Source organism: Sus scrofa, unplaced genomic scaffold (assembly GCF_000003025.6).
Source record: "Sus scrofa isolate TJ Tabasco breed Duroc unplaced genomic scaffold, Sscrofa11.1 Contig1263, whole genome shotgun sequence".
NCBI classification, from domain to species: Eukaryota; Metazoa; Chordata; class Mammalia; order Artiodactyla; family Suidae; genus Sus; species Sus scrofa.
Genome location: NW_018084850.1, coordinates 110,211 through 127,059, shown reverse-complemented (window position 1 = coordinate 127,059; position 16,849 = coordinate 110,211). Strand labels below are relative to the sequence as shown.

Genomic DNA, 16,849 nt, shown 5'->3' with positions numbered 1-16,849 from the left:
GGGGCCCTCTGTGCTTCTTGTATCTTGAATCCAGTATCCTTTAGATTTGGGAAGTTTCCAGCGATAATTTCTTCAAATATATTTTCCATTCCTTTATCTTTTCTACTCCTTCTGGAATTCCTATTATGCGTAGATTGGCCCGTTTTATATTATCCCATAGGTCTCTTATATTGCTTTCCAGTTTTTTGATTCGGTTTTCTGTCTGTTGACCAGATTGAGTGATTTCCATTATTCTATCTTCCATATCACTGATTCGTTCTTCTGCATTATTCATTCTGGTTTTTACTGCCCCTAGTTCAGTTTGCATCTCTGCAAATGAATGTTCTAGTTTTTCTTGGCTCCTCCTTATATTTTCTAGCTCCTTTCTGAGGGTATCTGCATTGCTGTTCATATCTTCTCTTAATTCCTTCAGTATTTTCACTATTTCTCTTTTGAACTCCAGGTCTGTCAGACTGCAGAGATCAGTTTCATTGTTGACTGTTTTAGGTGAGTTCTCCTGTTGGTTTGACTGGGGGTGGTTTCTCAGCTTCTTCATCTTGCTTGTTGTCTTCTTTCTCCTGAGGGAGTTGTACTCTCCGTTATCGGGTAGTGCTTGCCTTGTCACTGCCCTGGAATATTTCCTGAGGGCTGTCGTTGTTGGTCAATCTTTTTTTTGAGACAGTGTGGCTTTTCTGGAGTGTTGATGGGACTAACAGTGTTTCTTTGAAGCAAAGGAGGACTTCCTGAGGGCAGACAGGACTGGGAGGTCCACCCCACGATGGTAGCAGATTTCACTTGGTTCTCAGCACCCCCTGGGGTCTTGGGCGGGTAGCAGGGCCTTTGGAGACTCAAGAGGCTCCTCCCCAGAACAGCCCGACTCAGAAAGACCGTCTGAGATCTTTTCCCAAGTCGGCCAGGCTTGTTGCAGCTTTTCTGGGCTGCAGGGGGTCCTGCCTGGAGCTGGCAGTCCTATGCAGCTGGTCCACTAGGTCTCAGCACCCCCTGGGGTCTTGGGCGGGTAGCAGGGCCCTTGGAGACTCAAGAGGCTCCTCCCCAGGACAGCCTGACTCAGAAAGACCGTCTGAGATCTTTTCCCAAGTCGGCCAGGCTTGTTGCAGCTTTTCTGGGCTGCAGGGCGTCCTGCCTGGAGCTGGCAGTCCTATGCAGCTGGTCCACTAGGTCTCAGCACCCCTTGGGGTCTTGGGCGGGTAGCAGGGCCCTTGGAGGCTCAAGAGGCTCCTCCCCAGGGCAGCCCGATTCAGAACGACCGTTTGAGATCTTTTCTCGATTCGGCCAGGCTTGTTGCAGGTTTTCTGGGCTGCAGGGGGTCCTGCCTGGAGCTGGCAGTCCTATGCAGCTGGTCCACTAGGTCTCAGCACCCCCTGGGGTCTTGGGCGGGTAGCAGGGCCCTTGGAGGCTCAAGAGGCTCCTCCCCAGGACAGCCCGACTCAGAAAGACCGTCTGAGATCTTTTCCCGATTCGGCCAGGCTTGTTGCAGCTTTTCTGGGCTGCAGGGGGTCCTGCCTGGAGCTGGCAGTCCTATGCAGCTGGTCCACTAGGTCTCAGCACCCCTTGGGGTCTTGGGCGGGTAGCAGGGCCTTTGGAGGCTCAAGAGGCTCCTCCCCAGAACAGCCCGACTCAGAAAGACCGTCTGAGATCTTTTCCCAAGTCGGCCAGGCTTGTTGCAGCTTTTCTGGGCTGCAGGGGGTCCTGCCTGGAGCTGGCAGTCCTATGCAGCTGGTCCACTAGGTCTCAGCACCCCCTGGGGTCTTGGGCGGGTAGCAGGGCCCTTGGAGACTCAAGAGGCTCCTCCCCAGGACAGCCTGACTCAGAAAGACCGTCTGAGATCTTTTCCCAAGTCGGCCAGGCTTGTTGCAGCTTTTCTGGGCTGCAGGGGGTCCTGCCTGGAGCTGGCAGTCCTATGCAGCTGGTCCACTAGGTCTCAGCACCCCTTGGGGTCTTGGGCGGGTAGCAGGGCCCTTGGAGGCTCAAGAGGCTCCTCCCCAGGGCAGCCCGATTCAGAACGACCGTTTGAGATCTTTTCTCGATTCGGCCAGGCTTGTTGCAGGTTTTCTGGGCTGCAGGGGGTCCTGCCTGGAGCTGGCAGTCCTATGCAGCTGGTCCACTAGGTCTCAGCACCCCCTGGGGTCTTGGGCGGGTAGCAGGGCCCTTGGAGGCTCAAGAGGCTCCTCCCCAGGACAGCCTGACTCAGAAAGACCGTCTGAGATCTTTTCCCAAGTCGGCCAGGCTTGTTGCAGCTTTTCTGGGCTGCAGGGGGTCCTGCCTGGAGCTGGCAGTCCTATGCAGCTGGTCCACTAGGTCTCAGCACCCCCTGGGGTCTTGGGCGGGTAGCAGGGCCCTTGGAGGCTCAAGAGGCTCCTCCCCAGGACAGCCCGACTCAGAAAGATCGTCTGAGATCTTTTCCCGATTCGGCCAGGCTTGTTGCAGCTTTTCTGGTCTGCAGGGGGTCCTGCCTGGAGCTGGCAGTCCTATGCAGCTGGTCCACTAGGTCTTAGCACCCCCTGGGGTCTTGGGCGTGTAGCAAGGCCCTTGGAGACTCAAGAGGCTCCTCCCCGGGGGAGCCCGTCTCAGAAAAACCGTCGGAGAATTAGGTCGATCTATTCACGGCCTGGCTAGGCTTGTTCTAGCTTTTCTGGGCTGCAGGCCTTTTTTAGGGGCTGGTGGTGTTTGGTGCTGCTCTGTGGAAGTGTAGCCCCTCCAAAGGGCAAGCAGGCCTGTGCAGGGAGAGCCCCTGCGGTGGTAGGCTTCAGGCAATTGTTGAGGCCAGCCCTCCTGGATGGCAGGCAGCCCCAGGTTCGGCGAGAGCGTAGGGGGTGGCGGGGGTGGGGGGAGGGAATGCACTGGGAAGCACAGCTTTCTGCTAGCTAGCGGGCCTGTAAGCTTGTTGTGGCGTGGGGGGTATTCTATGGGGACCCACCCCTTCTTCTCTCCCCTCCCCAGCACGGGCGCAGACCAGGCTCTTCTCCCAGGTTCCCTCTGAGGCGGCTTTCCACTTCCCCGCCCCTAGAGTATTGCTCCCTTCCTCTGCGACAGCTTTGTTTTCTAGTCTCCCAGGCAGTCTCTGCCCCGTCAAATGGTTTAGAGACCTCCCAAGCAGTTTCCGCTCTTCCCCGCCCCCCTAGCCCGGGGACTAATCTCTGGAGCCGAGGTCTCGGTGCCCAGCCCCCACCCCCAGGCGTCCCCCGGCCCTTTCTTGGGGACTAACCTTCGGAGGCGAGGTCTCGGTGCCCAGCCCCAACCCAGGTGTCCCCCGGCCCCCTCTCGGGGACCAACCTTCAGAGCTGAGGTCTCGGTGCCCAGCCCCCACCCAGGCGTCCCCCGGCCCTTTCCCGGGGACTAACCTCTGGAGCCGAGGATTCGGTGCCCAGCCCCCACCCAGGCGTCTCAATTTTTGGTGACTGTGCCCGTAGTTCAGATGGTCCGTTGGGTTCTTGATCGTTTTTCCGTACTCCGACTTACTGCTACACTCTTCTCTGCATCTGGAGATTCCTCCGGTTGGTTTGATCTTTCCCCGGTAGGAGACTTTCCAGGGTGCGGGATCCCTTTCTCCTCCGCAGTTCCCTTTCGGGAGCGCCGGTCCCGCTCGGATTCACCTTCTCTCACTCTCCTCTTTTCTCCCGTTCTGCCCAATAATGTCACGAATTTCTTGCCGTTATTGGAGTTTAGGTTCCTCTGCCAGCGATTGGTTGTTGTTCTGTGCGAGTCATTTCTTCTGTAGATGTGTTTTTTTTTTTGTTGTGTTTGTGGGAGAGGGCGAGCGTGTCCCCCTACTCCTCCGCCATCTTGTCCTCTTTGCTGAATAATTTATTTTAACATTTCTCTACTGCATGTCCCCTATCCTCTTTATCTTCCAGTTGCCAACCCAATTTGTATCTTCAACATGGTTATGGCAAATGTAACCACAACGTGCGGATTCCTCCTCATGGGATTTTCCAACACTCGTGAGCTGCAGATCTTACCTGCATTGCTTTTCTTGCTGATGTACCTGTCAGCCTTAGCAGGTAACGTCATCATTATTGCCGTCACAACGCTGGACCAACATCTCCAATCCCCAATGTATTACTTCTTGAAGCATCTTTCCTTCCTGGACCTCGCCTTCATTTCTGTCACGGTCCCGCAGTCCATTGACACTTCACTGACAGGCAATGGCTGTATCAGCCACGGTCAGTGCATGCTGCAGGTCTTCTTCTTCACGTCTTTGGCCTGGGCTGAGGTGGCCATTCTCACAGTGATGTCTTATGACCGCTATGCAGCCATCTGCCTCCCACTGCACTACGAGGCCATCATGGATCCCAGAGCCTGCGAGTGGGCTGTGATAGCTGTCTGGCTGAGTGGAGGCACCTCTGGGATCCTGTACACAGCTGCCACGTTCTCCATCACCTTCTGGAGGGCCAAAGTCATCCATCAGTTCTTCTGTGATATCCCCCAGTTGCTGAAGCTCTCCTGCTCCAAGGATTACCTGGGAGTGATTGGAGTGGCGGCCTTCATGACGGTGCTGGCACTCATCTGCTTCATCTCCATTGCCCACTCCTACATCCACATCTTTTCCACAGTTCTAAGAATTCCCTCTGCCGAGGGCCGCTCCAAAGCCTTCTCCACCTGCCTGCCCCACCTCTTTGTTGTGTCATTTTTTCTCTCCATGGGCATCTTTGAGTTTCTAAAATCAACTTCAGATTCTCCAACTGCTTTTGATATTATGATATCTCTCTTTTATACAGTAGTGCCCCCAACACAGAATCCTATTATCTACAGCTTGAGGAATAAGACCATGAGGGAAGCTTTAAGAAAATTACTGTTGGATGGTGAATTCACCAAGAAAAAGACATTTTTGTCCTATTGTTGATGGCTGGCCAATATTACACCCAAGGAACCTTTTTAATAATTGGAATTTATTCTATATATATATATAGAATATATATTTGTAATAAATGTTCAGTAATGTTGAGGAAAAGTAACACTTTTTTTCCTATTGATAAATCATGCACTGTAAGTATCATCACTACAGAAACTCTTCATCTGATATCTTCATTTTATTAGTCGTTGAAACCAATTTTTTGTTATTCTTTCAAATTAAAAGATAATTATATATAATCTTTTCATTTTTCTTTTCATATAGGCCCACTGCTTTCCCTTTCCCTCCAATACACAAAGACACACAGGTACATACACATACACAGATATACCCAACACACATAGCACACTTTTTGAAAAGCTCTGCATACACAATATGACAATAATGGTAGTAAAAAGTGGCAATTTATCCACAATTCCATTAACCACTCATTTAATTTCAAATGTCTATTTTAATTTTTGTCTTTATAAATACCAATTTTGCATATTGGTGCAAACTTATATACAATTATTACATAAACCTACATAGTTTTACCATTATAATTTTCTTCTTTCACTGAATGCACAATATTCAGTGGAATTCATATAATACATTTAATGCATTCACCTATTTTGTATAACAAGTAACCTATTTTATTTCCAATTTTATTTTATAAGTTATGCTAAAAATTGAATTTCTGCTCTTCAAAATTCCATGGAATGGGGTTGCTGAGTCAAAGTGTATACATGTTAAAACTATTTTGAATATATGACTATATTGTTTACAAAAATATTAAATCACTTTACATGGCTATTAGCAACATGTAGCCATGTCAATTCTATGTCTCTCATGATTTATAAATTCATTCAACAAATATTTATAGAGATTCTGTTAGGTGGTTAAAACCATAACAAGTGCTTGCAACACAAAAGTACATAAAATATACACAGCATTGGATATTGTGGGGATTTTTCATTTTTAATTTTTATAGCTACAATATTTTACCTTTACTTATTTTTAATGTGGTAGATTAAGAGGTTAAACATGTTTACAATTTTTATTTATTTTTCATATTATCCACTTTAATTTAAAAATTTTTATTCTTCATTATGTGAAAAGATTTTAAATACTAGAAATCTGTGTTTTATAGTGGCAAAGCCATTTTCTCATCCCTCTTTGATTCTTTTTTTTTTTTTTGCTTTTTAGGGAGGCACCTGAGGCATATGGAGGTTCCCAGGCTAGGGGTCGAACCAGAGTTACAGCTGCTGGCCTACACCATAGCCATAGCAACTCGGGATCCAAGCTGCATCTGCCACCTACACCACAGCTCACAGCAATGCCAGATCCTTAACCCACTGAGCGAGGCCAGGGATCAAACCCGCAACCTCGTGGTTCCTAGTGGGATTTGTTTTCACTGTGCCACGACAGGATCTTTTGATTCTGCTTTTTCAAAGTATTTTTTTCTACACAATCTTATATCAAATAAGTCAAATATGAGTTTTTAAAGGTTGTAGCCACAAAGCTTAACAGGTATAAATTACTAAGGGATAGTGTTTTTTGTTGTTTAAATTTTATGGCCATACCCACCCATGGCATATGGAAGTTCCTGAGCCAGGTATTGAATCCTGGTCAGGGACTGAATCTGAGCCACAGCTGCAACCTATGTCACAACTGCGGCAATAGGGATCCTTTAATCGACTGAGCTGGGCGGAGAATGCAACCTGCACCTGCACTGAGCTGCTGTAGTCAGATTCTTAACCCAGTGTGCCACTGTGGGAACTCCACCAAGCAATAGTCTTAAATGACTGGTAATCAGATCTTTTTTCCTCATCAGTTATTAGACTGTTCAATCCATCTGCAATAATGGGTAAATTATATTTTTTCCTAAGTTGCACATCAATGAAATATGTTAACACAATTTATGAAATATTTATTTTATTGACCTATTATGTAATGAGCCTGCTGAATTACAAAGAGAAAGCATGTCAATTTTCATCTCTATTTCTATGCCTTCAGGTTTTTTATTAATCTGTATTTTTATATATTTAAGCTAATTAAGTAATATTGTATTGTCTACTGTAGCGACAGGTAAAGAACCATTCTTTGATCTATATAATATTTTTATTGCCTTGTATTCTTATTTTGAACCTTTTCATTTATTTCAATAAATACTGTGTTTGTTCTTGAGAGCATTCAATCCTTCAAAATTGATCAATTAACTTCAAAAATGTGCTCTGTTACATAGTATCTTTTTACCAAGAAATACTAAAAATTTTGTTGTTTATGCTAAATCACATTTTGCTAATTCTCTTTACAAAAGTAACTCACATTTTTCAATAGACTTTATGATTTCATGCATGCGTGATTACTATAAACCTGACTCACTTTCTATTCGTTAAACATGCATTGCACATACTGAGTATCTCTGAACAATGTTATAGAGGGTAGGAATTCCCGCACTACTCCTACTACTATCTCCCAAGACAGAGTAAAACTCCCTTTCCTGGTATCCCTTATGGCTAGAATGCAGGCATGGGACCTTGGTTCTGAGATTAGATTTTCCAGCCTGAGACTTCGACTTAAAGAAAAGCAATGTGAGAGGCAGGAACCAAGTGGTATCCATTTCTAACGAAGCTGGTGGTAGAGGCATTCAGCTTTGGGGAGCAGAAGTAGTGGAGTCTGGAATCTAGTCCTGCACTTCCACAGGAGGAAATGCAGAGTCTGTGTCCAGCACTGTCAGCAGTGCGCTCTGTGCTAGGTCAGTTTCACTGCCCTGGGCTCATATCTTCCAAACTTTATTATCATGCCTTCCAAGAGAACCTGTGGTGTAGCTAAATACAGCTAGGATTGGCTCTATGTGTTGCAACTAAGAAATTTGAGAACTGCAACTGTTAAGAAGGAATACTGCACTAATTCTTATATTTTAAACTTAAATTTAGCCACTATTAATTTCTAATAATTCTCAGTAATTTTTGTGTTTTCTATATGAATTCCATTATAACATGAAAGTACACAATCAGATGAGTTATTTATTTTTAAATTCATAAACAGAATAATCCATCATTCAAACATATAATTCTTTTTTTGTTGTTGTTGCATGTTCCGCATGTGGAAGTTCCAGGGATCAAACCCACACCACAGCTGGGACCTGAGCCACAGTGCCAACAGTGGTCTTTGACCCGCTGAACCAGCAGGGAGCTCCACAGACATGTAATTTTTACACAGAAGATTATTCAAGGATTCATTTAAAGCCATGTGTTCAGGATCTGTCTTATGCCAGGCCTTCTCCTGGTTGATACAGAATAAGACCAATGTGGACTAAGAGTATCTCAAACTCGGGTGCATTAAACAATTTTGTAATCGTTAACTCTACTTTCCACTAGCAAGGTAGATCTGGACTTCTCTGCTGCAAATAAAGTGTGTGTCTGTGTGAGGTGATATTTTTAAAGTTTTAATGTGTTTTACTCTTTTTTACCTGAGAATAAATTATTTTTCCTTGAGAGTATTATAGATGTTAAAAGACTTGAGTGAGATTGCCAAGGCTTCCCTACTTTCTGGTTATATCACTATTAATGGTTTTTTAATCTCTCTGCCTTAGTCTTTTTACCTGTAAAATAGGGTTAGTAATAGTAATTTATAGTATTGTGAAGCTTGCTGGATGTTAACACACGTAAGACACTTAAAATACTATTTGATATTTAATAAGCTCTTAATAAATAGGAGCTCTTTTCGCTCTTAATCTTTCTACACATCCATATAGTTGTTGTGGTGATAGAACTTTTAATAGAGAAAGAAAGGATAAAAAACTGAATCATGAAGCAAAACGACAGTCTCTTTTTTTTTGTCTTTTGTCTTTTTAGGGCCACACCTGCAGCATATGGGGGTCCCCAGGCTAGGGGCCTAATTGGTGCTATAGCTGCTGGCCTGCACCACAGCCACAGCAATGCAAGATGGGAGCCGCGTCTTTGACCTACACCACAGCTCACAGCAATGCCAGATCGTTAACCCATTGAGCGAGGCCAGGGATTGAACCTGCAACCATATGGTTCCTAGTCAGATTCATTTCCACTTTTGGAAAATCAACAACCGCGCTGGTAGTAGTCAACAGATGAGGTTCTCCTCATGCCCAGAGAGATTATTGCACATACTAAGGCTTAGCTGAGTTCCGAAACATAACAGGAAAAGTTAGAGAAATGTCTTCCTCATTTTTTAGTGCAAGATATAACTAACTAAAAAAGGAAATGAGATGAGTAAAGATAGCAGCATGATTATCCACATTTTTCTGATGTCCCCTTTCTGGAATAATCTAAAGAGGGAAAGGTTGGATAAATTGAGGATATTATTGAGAGAAGAATTTATGTCCATTTAGGGAGAAGCCAGGGACCTCTGGGGTTTAGTTGCCTGAGCTGCCCTTAAACACCAAACAACACTGGTCTTGAGTTGATTGCTAACTGGCCCACCATGGTGCCTGAAATTGAAAGGAAAATCTGGAGATGGACCATTCTGGCCTCATAACAGGGTCTGAAGATAAAACACTGAACAAGTAAGCTTGAAAGAGATATGGCAGACAGAAAATTCTGCAGGCAGGAAGGAGATGCAAAGATGAGGGTTAGTCACCCAATGAGTATCACCGTCAAGGTATAAATTGCACTGGACAAAGGAAAAGGGATGGAAGACATTATTCAAGGCTACTGCAATAGAGGAGAAAAGACAGAACTCAGTCTAAGCTCAGCTTTGCTGAAAAAAAGGGTTGGAGAGTTTTGAAGAGCTGAGGCAGAGGGACTGAAGGCCAGCTGTGTTTGCTAGTTGGTTCTACCCAAAACAAAAGTAATCTCTTTGTATCTTCTTGACAGGAGGCAGTTTTAGAACTTGGAGCAAAGCAACTGTGGAGGTTAGACTCCCCCTCCCACAGAGACCAGATGAGAGCAAAGGTATCTTCTTGGAGGATTACATTTCAAAGGAGTGACTTGCTGGTTGAGAAAGACATTCCTAGGTCATAAAACTGGAAGGAAGATTTTAAAAATATTTATGACTTAAAGGGGAGAGAGGAGTTCCTGTCGTGGCTCAACAGAAACGAATCTGACTAGCATCCATGAGGACACAGGTTTGATCCCTGCCTCAACTCATTGGGTTAAGGATCCAGTGTTGCTGTGAGCTGTGGTGTATTCGCAGATGTGACTCAGATCTGGCATTGCTGTGACTGTGGTATAGGCCAGTGGCTACAGCTCTGATTCGAGCCCTAGCCTGAGAACCTCCATATGCTGTGGGTGTGGCCCTAAAAAGACTTTAGAGTTACAAATTTTCTTTTTTCCTTTTTTGGTCTTTTGAGGGCCGCAGTTGCGGCATATGGAGGTTCCCAGGCTAGGGTCAAATCGGAGCTACAGCTGCTGGCCTATGCCACAGCCATAGCAACACCAGATCTGAGCCGTGTCTTCCACCTACACCACATCTCACGGCAATGCCTGATCCTTAACCCACTGATCGAGGCCAGGAATCGAACCCACGTCCTCATGGATATTAGTTGGATTCATTAACCACTGAGCCACGATGGGAACTCCTTTCTAATGTGAAAATGATAAAGAAAGTCAGGGGCTAGAGTCAGGAAGAAACCTGTCTAAACTCCAGTCAAGTTGAGGGAATATTAAGACTATTGGTCACCAGTGTGGTCTGATCAAGCCAAGAGTTGTAAATTTGTGAATTATCCCAGAAGCAGATATCATCTGTCAATCCCAACAGGTCAAGCAGCAACAAGGTTTTCAAAAGACAGTGTTTTAAAGCCATTGTTTTAAAGGATTCCACTTCCAAAATGAGGCTTTACCCTTGAAATGATTCAAAAGGAAGCATTTCAATTCAGAGTAAAACTGACAGTGACAAATAAGAAAGGAGGGATAGGAGTTCCCGTCTTGGCTCAGTGGTTGACCAGCCTAACTAGTATTCATAAGGATGCGTGTTCTATCCCTGGCCTCGCTCAGTGGGTTAAGGATCCAGTGTTGCCGTGAGCTGTGGTGTAAGTTGCAGGCACAGCTTGGATCCTGCGTTGCCGTGGCCATGGCCAGCAGCTACAGCTCCAATTCAGCCCCTAGCCTGGGAACCTCCATATGCCACATGTGCCACCCTAAAAAGACAAATAGACTGGAAAAAAAAAAAAGGTGGGAGAATTGGAAGTGAAAAAAAAATGTCATGCCTGTTTTCATCTTTGTATAGAACGTTCACAAATGAAAACACTTGTTCATCATCCTGAAATATACATTTTGGTCCTAGAGAAAAGAATTTGTTTTTTCAAAGATGTACTCATCTTTTGGGCTGAATATACAACAATAAAAACTCTTTACTCGTGAACAGCACCTGGAAGGATATGACAAATTTCAGAATGACTCTGGTAAGTAAGAGAAGCATGTAGTCTCACTTGGGTTTACATAATAGACTTTTGGAAAGCAGTGTATTAACTATTTACATGCCAAGTCATGGTTGCCAGGCACTGCAGTACTACTGCTTATTAAAAATATCCCTTTGGAAATCATTTAACTAAATGAAAAAGGAGAACATATTAGGTGCTTCCTGAATTTAACAGAGAAAATGGAATCATTTTCCCCTAAGGTATATTTGACATAATCATAAAAATAATTTTCACCCAAGAAGTACTAAAGGATGAATACCCGGCAGGATGAAATTAAAGTTAGATCACTAGAACTTGTGTTGCATAGTAATATAATTATTCCAAAATGAGGTTTAATCTGAGGTTTTCTACAAGAGACAACCTTTGAACAGGCAAGACAGAAACATTATGGTTACATGACCTGGTATTTTGAATATCTTCTCTCAAATTTCATTTAATCATATTTTCAAACTAAAAATTGCAATGCCTTACTCTATCACATTGTTTGAAAGTGCAGAGGTTACGTGGCTCCAGAATCATGCTCGCTGTATTCATGATCCCATGTTTTCACCTGATACATATTTTCATCTGATATGAATTTGCAGTTGGACCTGGGTGAAGCTAGAATGAGACAATCATGGGAATGGGTTGCAAAGAAAAAAGCAGTTTTTGCTTTAAGTAAAAAAAATAGTTTCCGGGATTTCCTGTTGTGGCTCAGCAGTAACGAATCTGGTGAGCATCCATGAGGATGCAGGTTCAATCCCTGGCCTTTCTCAGTGGGTTAAGGGTCCGGCATTGCTGTGAGCTGTGGTGTAGGTCGAAGATGCAGGCTCGGATCTCCAGTTGATATGGCTGTGGCCTAGGCCAGCAGCTACAGCTCCATTTCAACCCATAGCCTGGGAACTTCCATACGCCACAGGCGCGACCCTAAAAAGACAGAAAAAAAAGTTTCCCAGTCGGTCATTAAGCAGAATATAACTCTTAGTCATTATCAGTGTGTGTGTGTGTGTGTGTGTGTGTGTGTGTGTGTGTGTGTGTAATACATATACACAAATACTCAAATATAATATATATATTTTTACACATATACATATACACATATATATATAAACTTGAAACTGACAGTATTAATGGCCCGAACCAGATTGGGACTTGAACCCAGGTGCCAGGACTCGAACCCAGGTGCCAGGACTCGAACCCAGCCTAAAACCCAGATTGGGACTTAAACCCACAGTTTTAAATTAGAATCATTCACCCTGTGTCTGGACTCACTGAGGTTCAGGTTCTTCATGTCTCCGTGCAGAAGGAATTCAGCGAGAGACAAATTGATAGGCAAGAAATAGATTTATTAGGATAGGACACTTATGAGAGATCCAAGCAGGCAGGCACGGACGCTCTGACCTGAGGATCCGCTGGGCTACAGTTCTATCATTCAAGGGGAGTGGGGGGTCAAAAAAGACCACTTCTTCTTTTCTGGAAGTAGTGGTTCTCCTCCTTGGTGTCCAGTAAGGTGTGTATTCAAATCAGCAAAAGGGTGGTCCTCAAACTCCTGCCCTTGGTCTGAATCTGAATGCAGGCCTCATCCCATCCCTGACCCAATGATCCGAGGCAATTCTTGTACCTCCACTAGTCAAGCAAGCCTGCCTTGTTCTGCTGGCTTTTCTGGAGCAACTTACTACCTTACAGTGATCTCCCCAAAGTCCCCTAGATTTCCCTCTCTATCCATGATCCTGTACTGGGACTTCTACAACAACCTGTGTCTTCTCCATCCCTATCACACTTACTCAAATATATTAATAAAAATCAGTAAGATATTTACTGTTTTGTTTGTTCAGGTTAATTTTAAATTTGTTTATATCTTAAAGTATACACCAAGAGACTAGCGGGGAAAGACAGTGGTCAGTTAGACATTAAGAATTTGATTTATGATTCTTGTTAGGATGGCGAAGTTGAAGGAGACAAAGACTGGAGCACTGAGATGGCAAACAGGTTTGCTGACCAACAGAGCGGCCTGAAGCACTGAGCAGAGAGAACTCAGGCCTCCTGCTACTGCAGCAAGGGCTTTTTTATAGTTAGGGTTTCATATGCTAAGTCACGAAGTCTCATGGAGAAGGGGGAAGGGGGCTTGGGAACCAGGGAAGGAGGATTTAGGTCATTAAGTGTGAATTTTAACAATCCTTTTGGCTCTGTTTATTTTGAGGTTCAACAGCTCCTTAAAAGATCTTGGTCCTGGGGCCTTCATCTGTGCTGGAGTCTGTTTCCTATTTGTTGCATCAGCTGAAATCATGTCTGGAGCCTGGGTGGGATCTTGAAGACATGGTTGTTTTACGTCCTCCACTTGGTATTCTCCCTCCAGATTATAGATACCACCTAACCATTCTTAAACTAAATCAAATTAAAATTAAGAAAGCAGGAGTTCCCTTCGTGGCTCAGTGGTTAATGAATCTGACTAAAAACCATGAGGTTTCGGGTTCGATCCCTGGCCTTGCTTAGTGGGTTAAGGATCTGGTGTTGCCATGAGCTGTGGTGTAGGTCGCAGACGTGGCTTGGATCCCGTGTTGCTGTGGCTGTGGTGTAGTCCGGCAGCTACAGCTTCAATTCAACCCCTAGCCCGGGAACTCCATATGCCACATGTTTGGCCCTGGAAAAGACAAAAAAAAAGGAAAGCAGATAATTTCCATTTGAATTAAATGAGATGATGTTAACACCATCTTAAAATGTGCTCTCTGCCATTCTGAAAGGGATAAAAAAATATGTCCTGTGCCAATTAATAACATGAGAATACCCTTGCATAATATACTTCTTTCTTCCATGCAATCACTTATTTAATAATGGCTGTAAGGAGTCTCCATTGTGGTACAGAGTAAACGAATCAGACTAGGAACCATGAGGTTGTGGGTTCGATCCCTGGCCTTGCTCGGTGGGTTAAGGATACGGCGTTGCTGTGAGCTGTGGTGTAGGTCACAGATGTGGCTTGGATCCCGTGTTGCTGTGGCTGTGGTGTAGGCCGGCAGCTACAGCTCCGACTAGACCCCTAGCCTGGGAACCTCCATATGCTCCAGGTGTGGCCCTAAAAAGCAAAAAAAATTATGGATGTAGTTTAGTATCATTGAATAGATGATACTTTGATACTTTCACATATTTAGAAAATAAAACACATGAAAGATATGATGAAATATATTCCTCTTATCCCTTTACCACATCCATCCATTTCCTCCAAATAAGCACTATTGTTGATTTAATACACACCAAAAAAACCAGAGGACCTGGGGGAAGAGAATAGTGTTGGTTAATTTATTTCTAATGTAATCAGAGCAGAAGTTCTAGAACAAGGCAACTTAATTATGAGTTCAGAATGAAAAGATGCAGCTATAGAGGTAAGAGATGATTTCTCACAGAATTATTATGACTGTTTTTACCTAAAGTTATTCTTCCTTAGCTTAGAATCCACTTTTTGTAAATGCTTAAGTGTGATAATACATGTTTCACAAGCTGGTATAATCTAATGAAATACTCCAAGTATGCAATTTTATTACATGTATTTAATTGTGTGTATGTTTGTAATCTGTACATAGCCTTATGTATTTATAATACGCATATAGCTTTCAAAGCTAGATAAAAATTGTAAGGCGAGCGCGGAGAAAAAGAGAACAAGCTGGGTGTTTAGGCAAAGAGAAGAAAATTTACTAGAGTGGAAGGGGAGAGGGTGACGGTGAAAGACCAGTAAAAGAACAATCCCCCTCGTCCGGGCTCGGAAGAGGCGACACCCCAAATCACTCACGAGAAGCGGTCTTGATGCAAACAGCAAGAGGATTTTTATTCCAAGCGCGCTGGGGCCCACAGTCGTACACCACGCAGGGGTAGAGGACTGCGGCCCCGAGTGCGGAATCGGGACAGCTTTTATGGGGTTCACAACAAAACCTGTGCGTCACAAACCAATCATTTGAAAATATCGAGAGCCCGCGCTCCGTGGACCAATCATTTTAAAATAGCTCCGGAGGTCCGCATCTGCGTGGGCTCCTGGGCAGAGTGACAGATTGCAGTTGAGATAGGTCACTAGGGCTGTCAATGTGTAATCAATTCTTCTATGGTGCCAGTCAGTTTTACAGAATCCAGATAAGCGATTAGTCAACTCATTTCCTGTTATCTTACTTAGGCCAGGATAGCAGGCCCTGGAACAATAGGAAGTGTGACCTTCTACCTATTTACTGGCAGCCAGCAGGGTCTGGAATTCGGGGGCATTTAGAGCTTTTTATTAACTTCCTGGGTTCTGGGAGGGTTAGGTTGCATTTTCATCCTTTCAACGGACCCTTGAGAAGAGCCAGCCTGCCCCCCCCCCCCATGCCCTTCTTATACCCCGCGGGTGGGAAATGGGATTCCCTGAGGCGGAGGGAGTTCAGTCGATCTTTCGCCTGCACCTGAACTCTGGTGGTCACCTAGTCATGAGAAAGTCAGAGGTGTCTCACGGTAGGGTGGTCTCCTAATCCTGAGAAAGCTGGAGGTGTGTGGTGTCCCATGGTGAAGGGGGGAAGGGTCTCGCAGCCTTGGGAAAGTCCGCAGGAGCGGCGAAAACAGGATGTCGCCTGAGCAAGGCGGTCCCTCTCCTGGGTCAGCATGAAGAGCCATTGCAACAATGAGCCCCCATGTGGCCCCTAACAAAAATAATTTGTAGACAATCTGATAACAAACATCAGGCCTAAGACTGTAATCTCAACAGTAAATTGTGTCCAGATGTGAAAAATCTATACACTGATTCATGAAGAGCAGTAAACTATAGAAAACATTGCAAAATTAAACAAAATTATTTAAAATGCTACAATTAAATATCAAGTGGAAAAAACTTTCCATGTTACAAAATAAGCCACCTTCCTCATTTATATGTTACCTGAATTATTACTGTTTGGTTTAATGAGAACTTTGAATATAGAAAGGCACTAAAACAATGATCTAGGTTATCAAAATAATTGAATGAAATGAGTAAATAAGTGAATGAATGGCTGCATGAATCTATAAAGGGTTGATATTAACAAGGTCCATTTCCCATTCATTCTGAAGTTAGTGGCTCTTGGAGAAAATAAAACACCCTTGAGGCCTTTCCTCAAATGTCTTCCTTTTTCAATAGTAATGACTTTACTTTGCAGTTGAGTGGTGTGTTGTTTGCAGTTGCCCACCTTTTTCCCTGGTAAGGGATTAAACTTTGAAGTGTATTTTAATGTTCTTTGTTGAGCAACCTGCTCCCAGAGGCCTCCTGCAGAAGTCAAACTGTGAAATTGCTAAAACCAGGAGGCAAAATTGAGCTGGAAGCAGCAGGGACTGCCTAACAAAGCTGGGCCCTCTGGAGACAACCTTGAAAGTATTTGGTTTTCTCACCCCAATAAATCATCTTGCTCTTTGGGGAAAATAGTTTTGAGGCACTTAAAACAATTATGTTCCTACTGACTTTGTGAAAACATTCATAACATTTTAATAATATAATTATCTGAAGTTTTCTAATGAGGCCCCTGGTGACCTTGATAGAACAAAACCCCGCATGACAACAGCCGATTACCAAGGAGACAGTTTTTAACTGCTTTAAGCAGCTGCTGCTCCATGTGAAATGAATGGATTGTTTCTTAGTACAAGGTGGAGAGCACATATATTTA

General features: G+C 44.2%; 1 protein-coding gene across 1 annotated transcript; it reads left to right on the top strand.

Annotated features, from left to right (window-relative positions):
* The first annotated feature begins 3,816 nt into the window (after positions 1-3,816).
* On the top strand, positions 3,817-4,845 carry LOC110258115 (olfactory receptor 14J1-like). Its single transcript, XM_021081271.1, has one exon. It carries the CDS (start codon positions 3,881-3,883, stop codon positions 4,841-4,843), a length of 963 nt encoding a protein of 320 aa, XP_020936930.1. The 5' UTR covers positions 3,817-3,880; the 3' UTR covers positions 4,844-4,845.
* Positions 4,846-16,849: the final 12,004 nt, after the last annotated feature.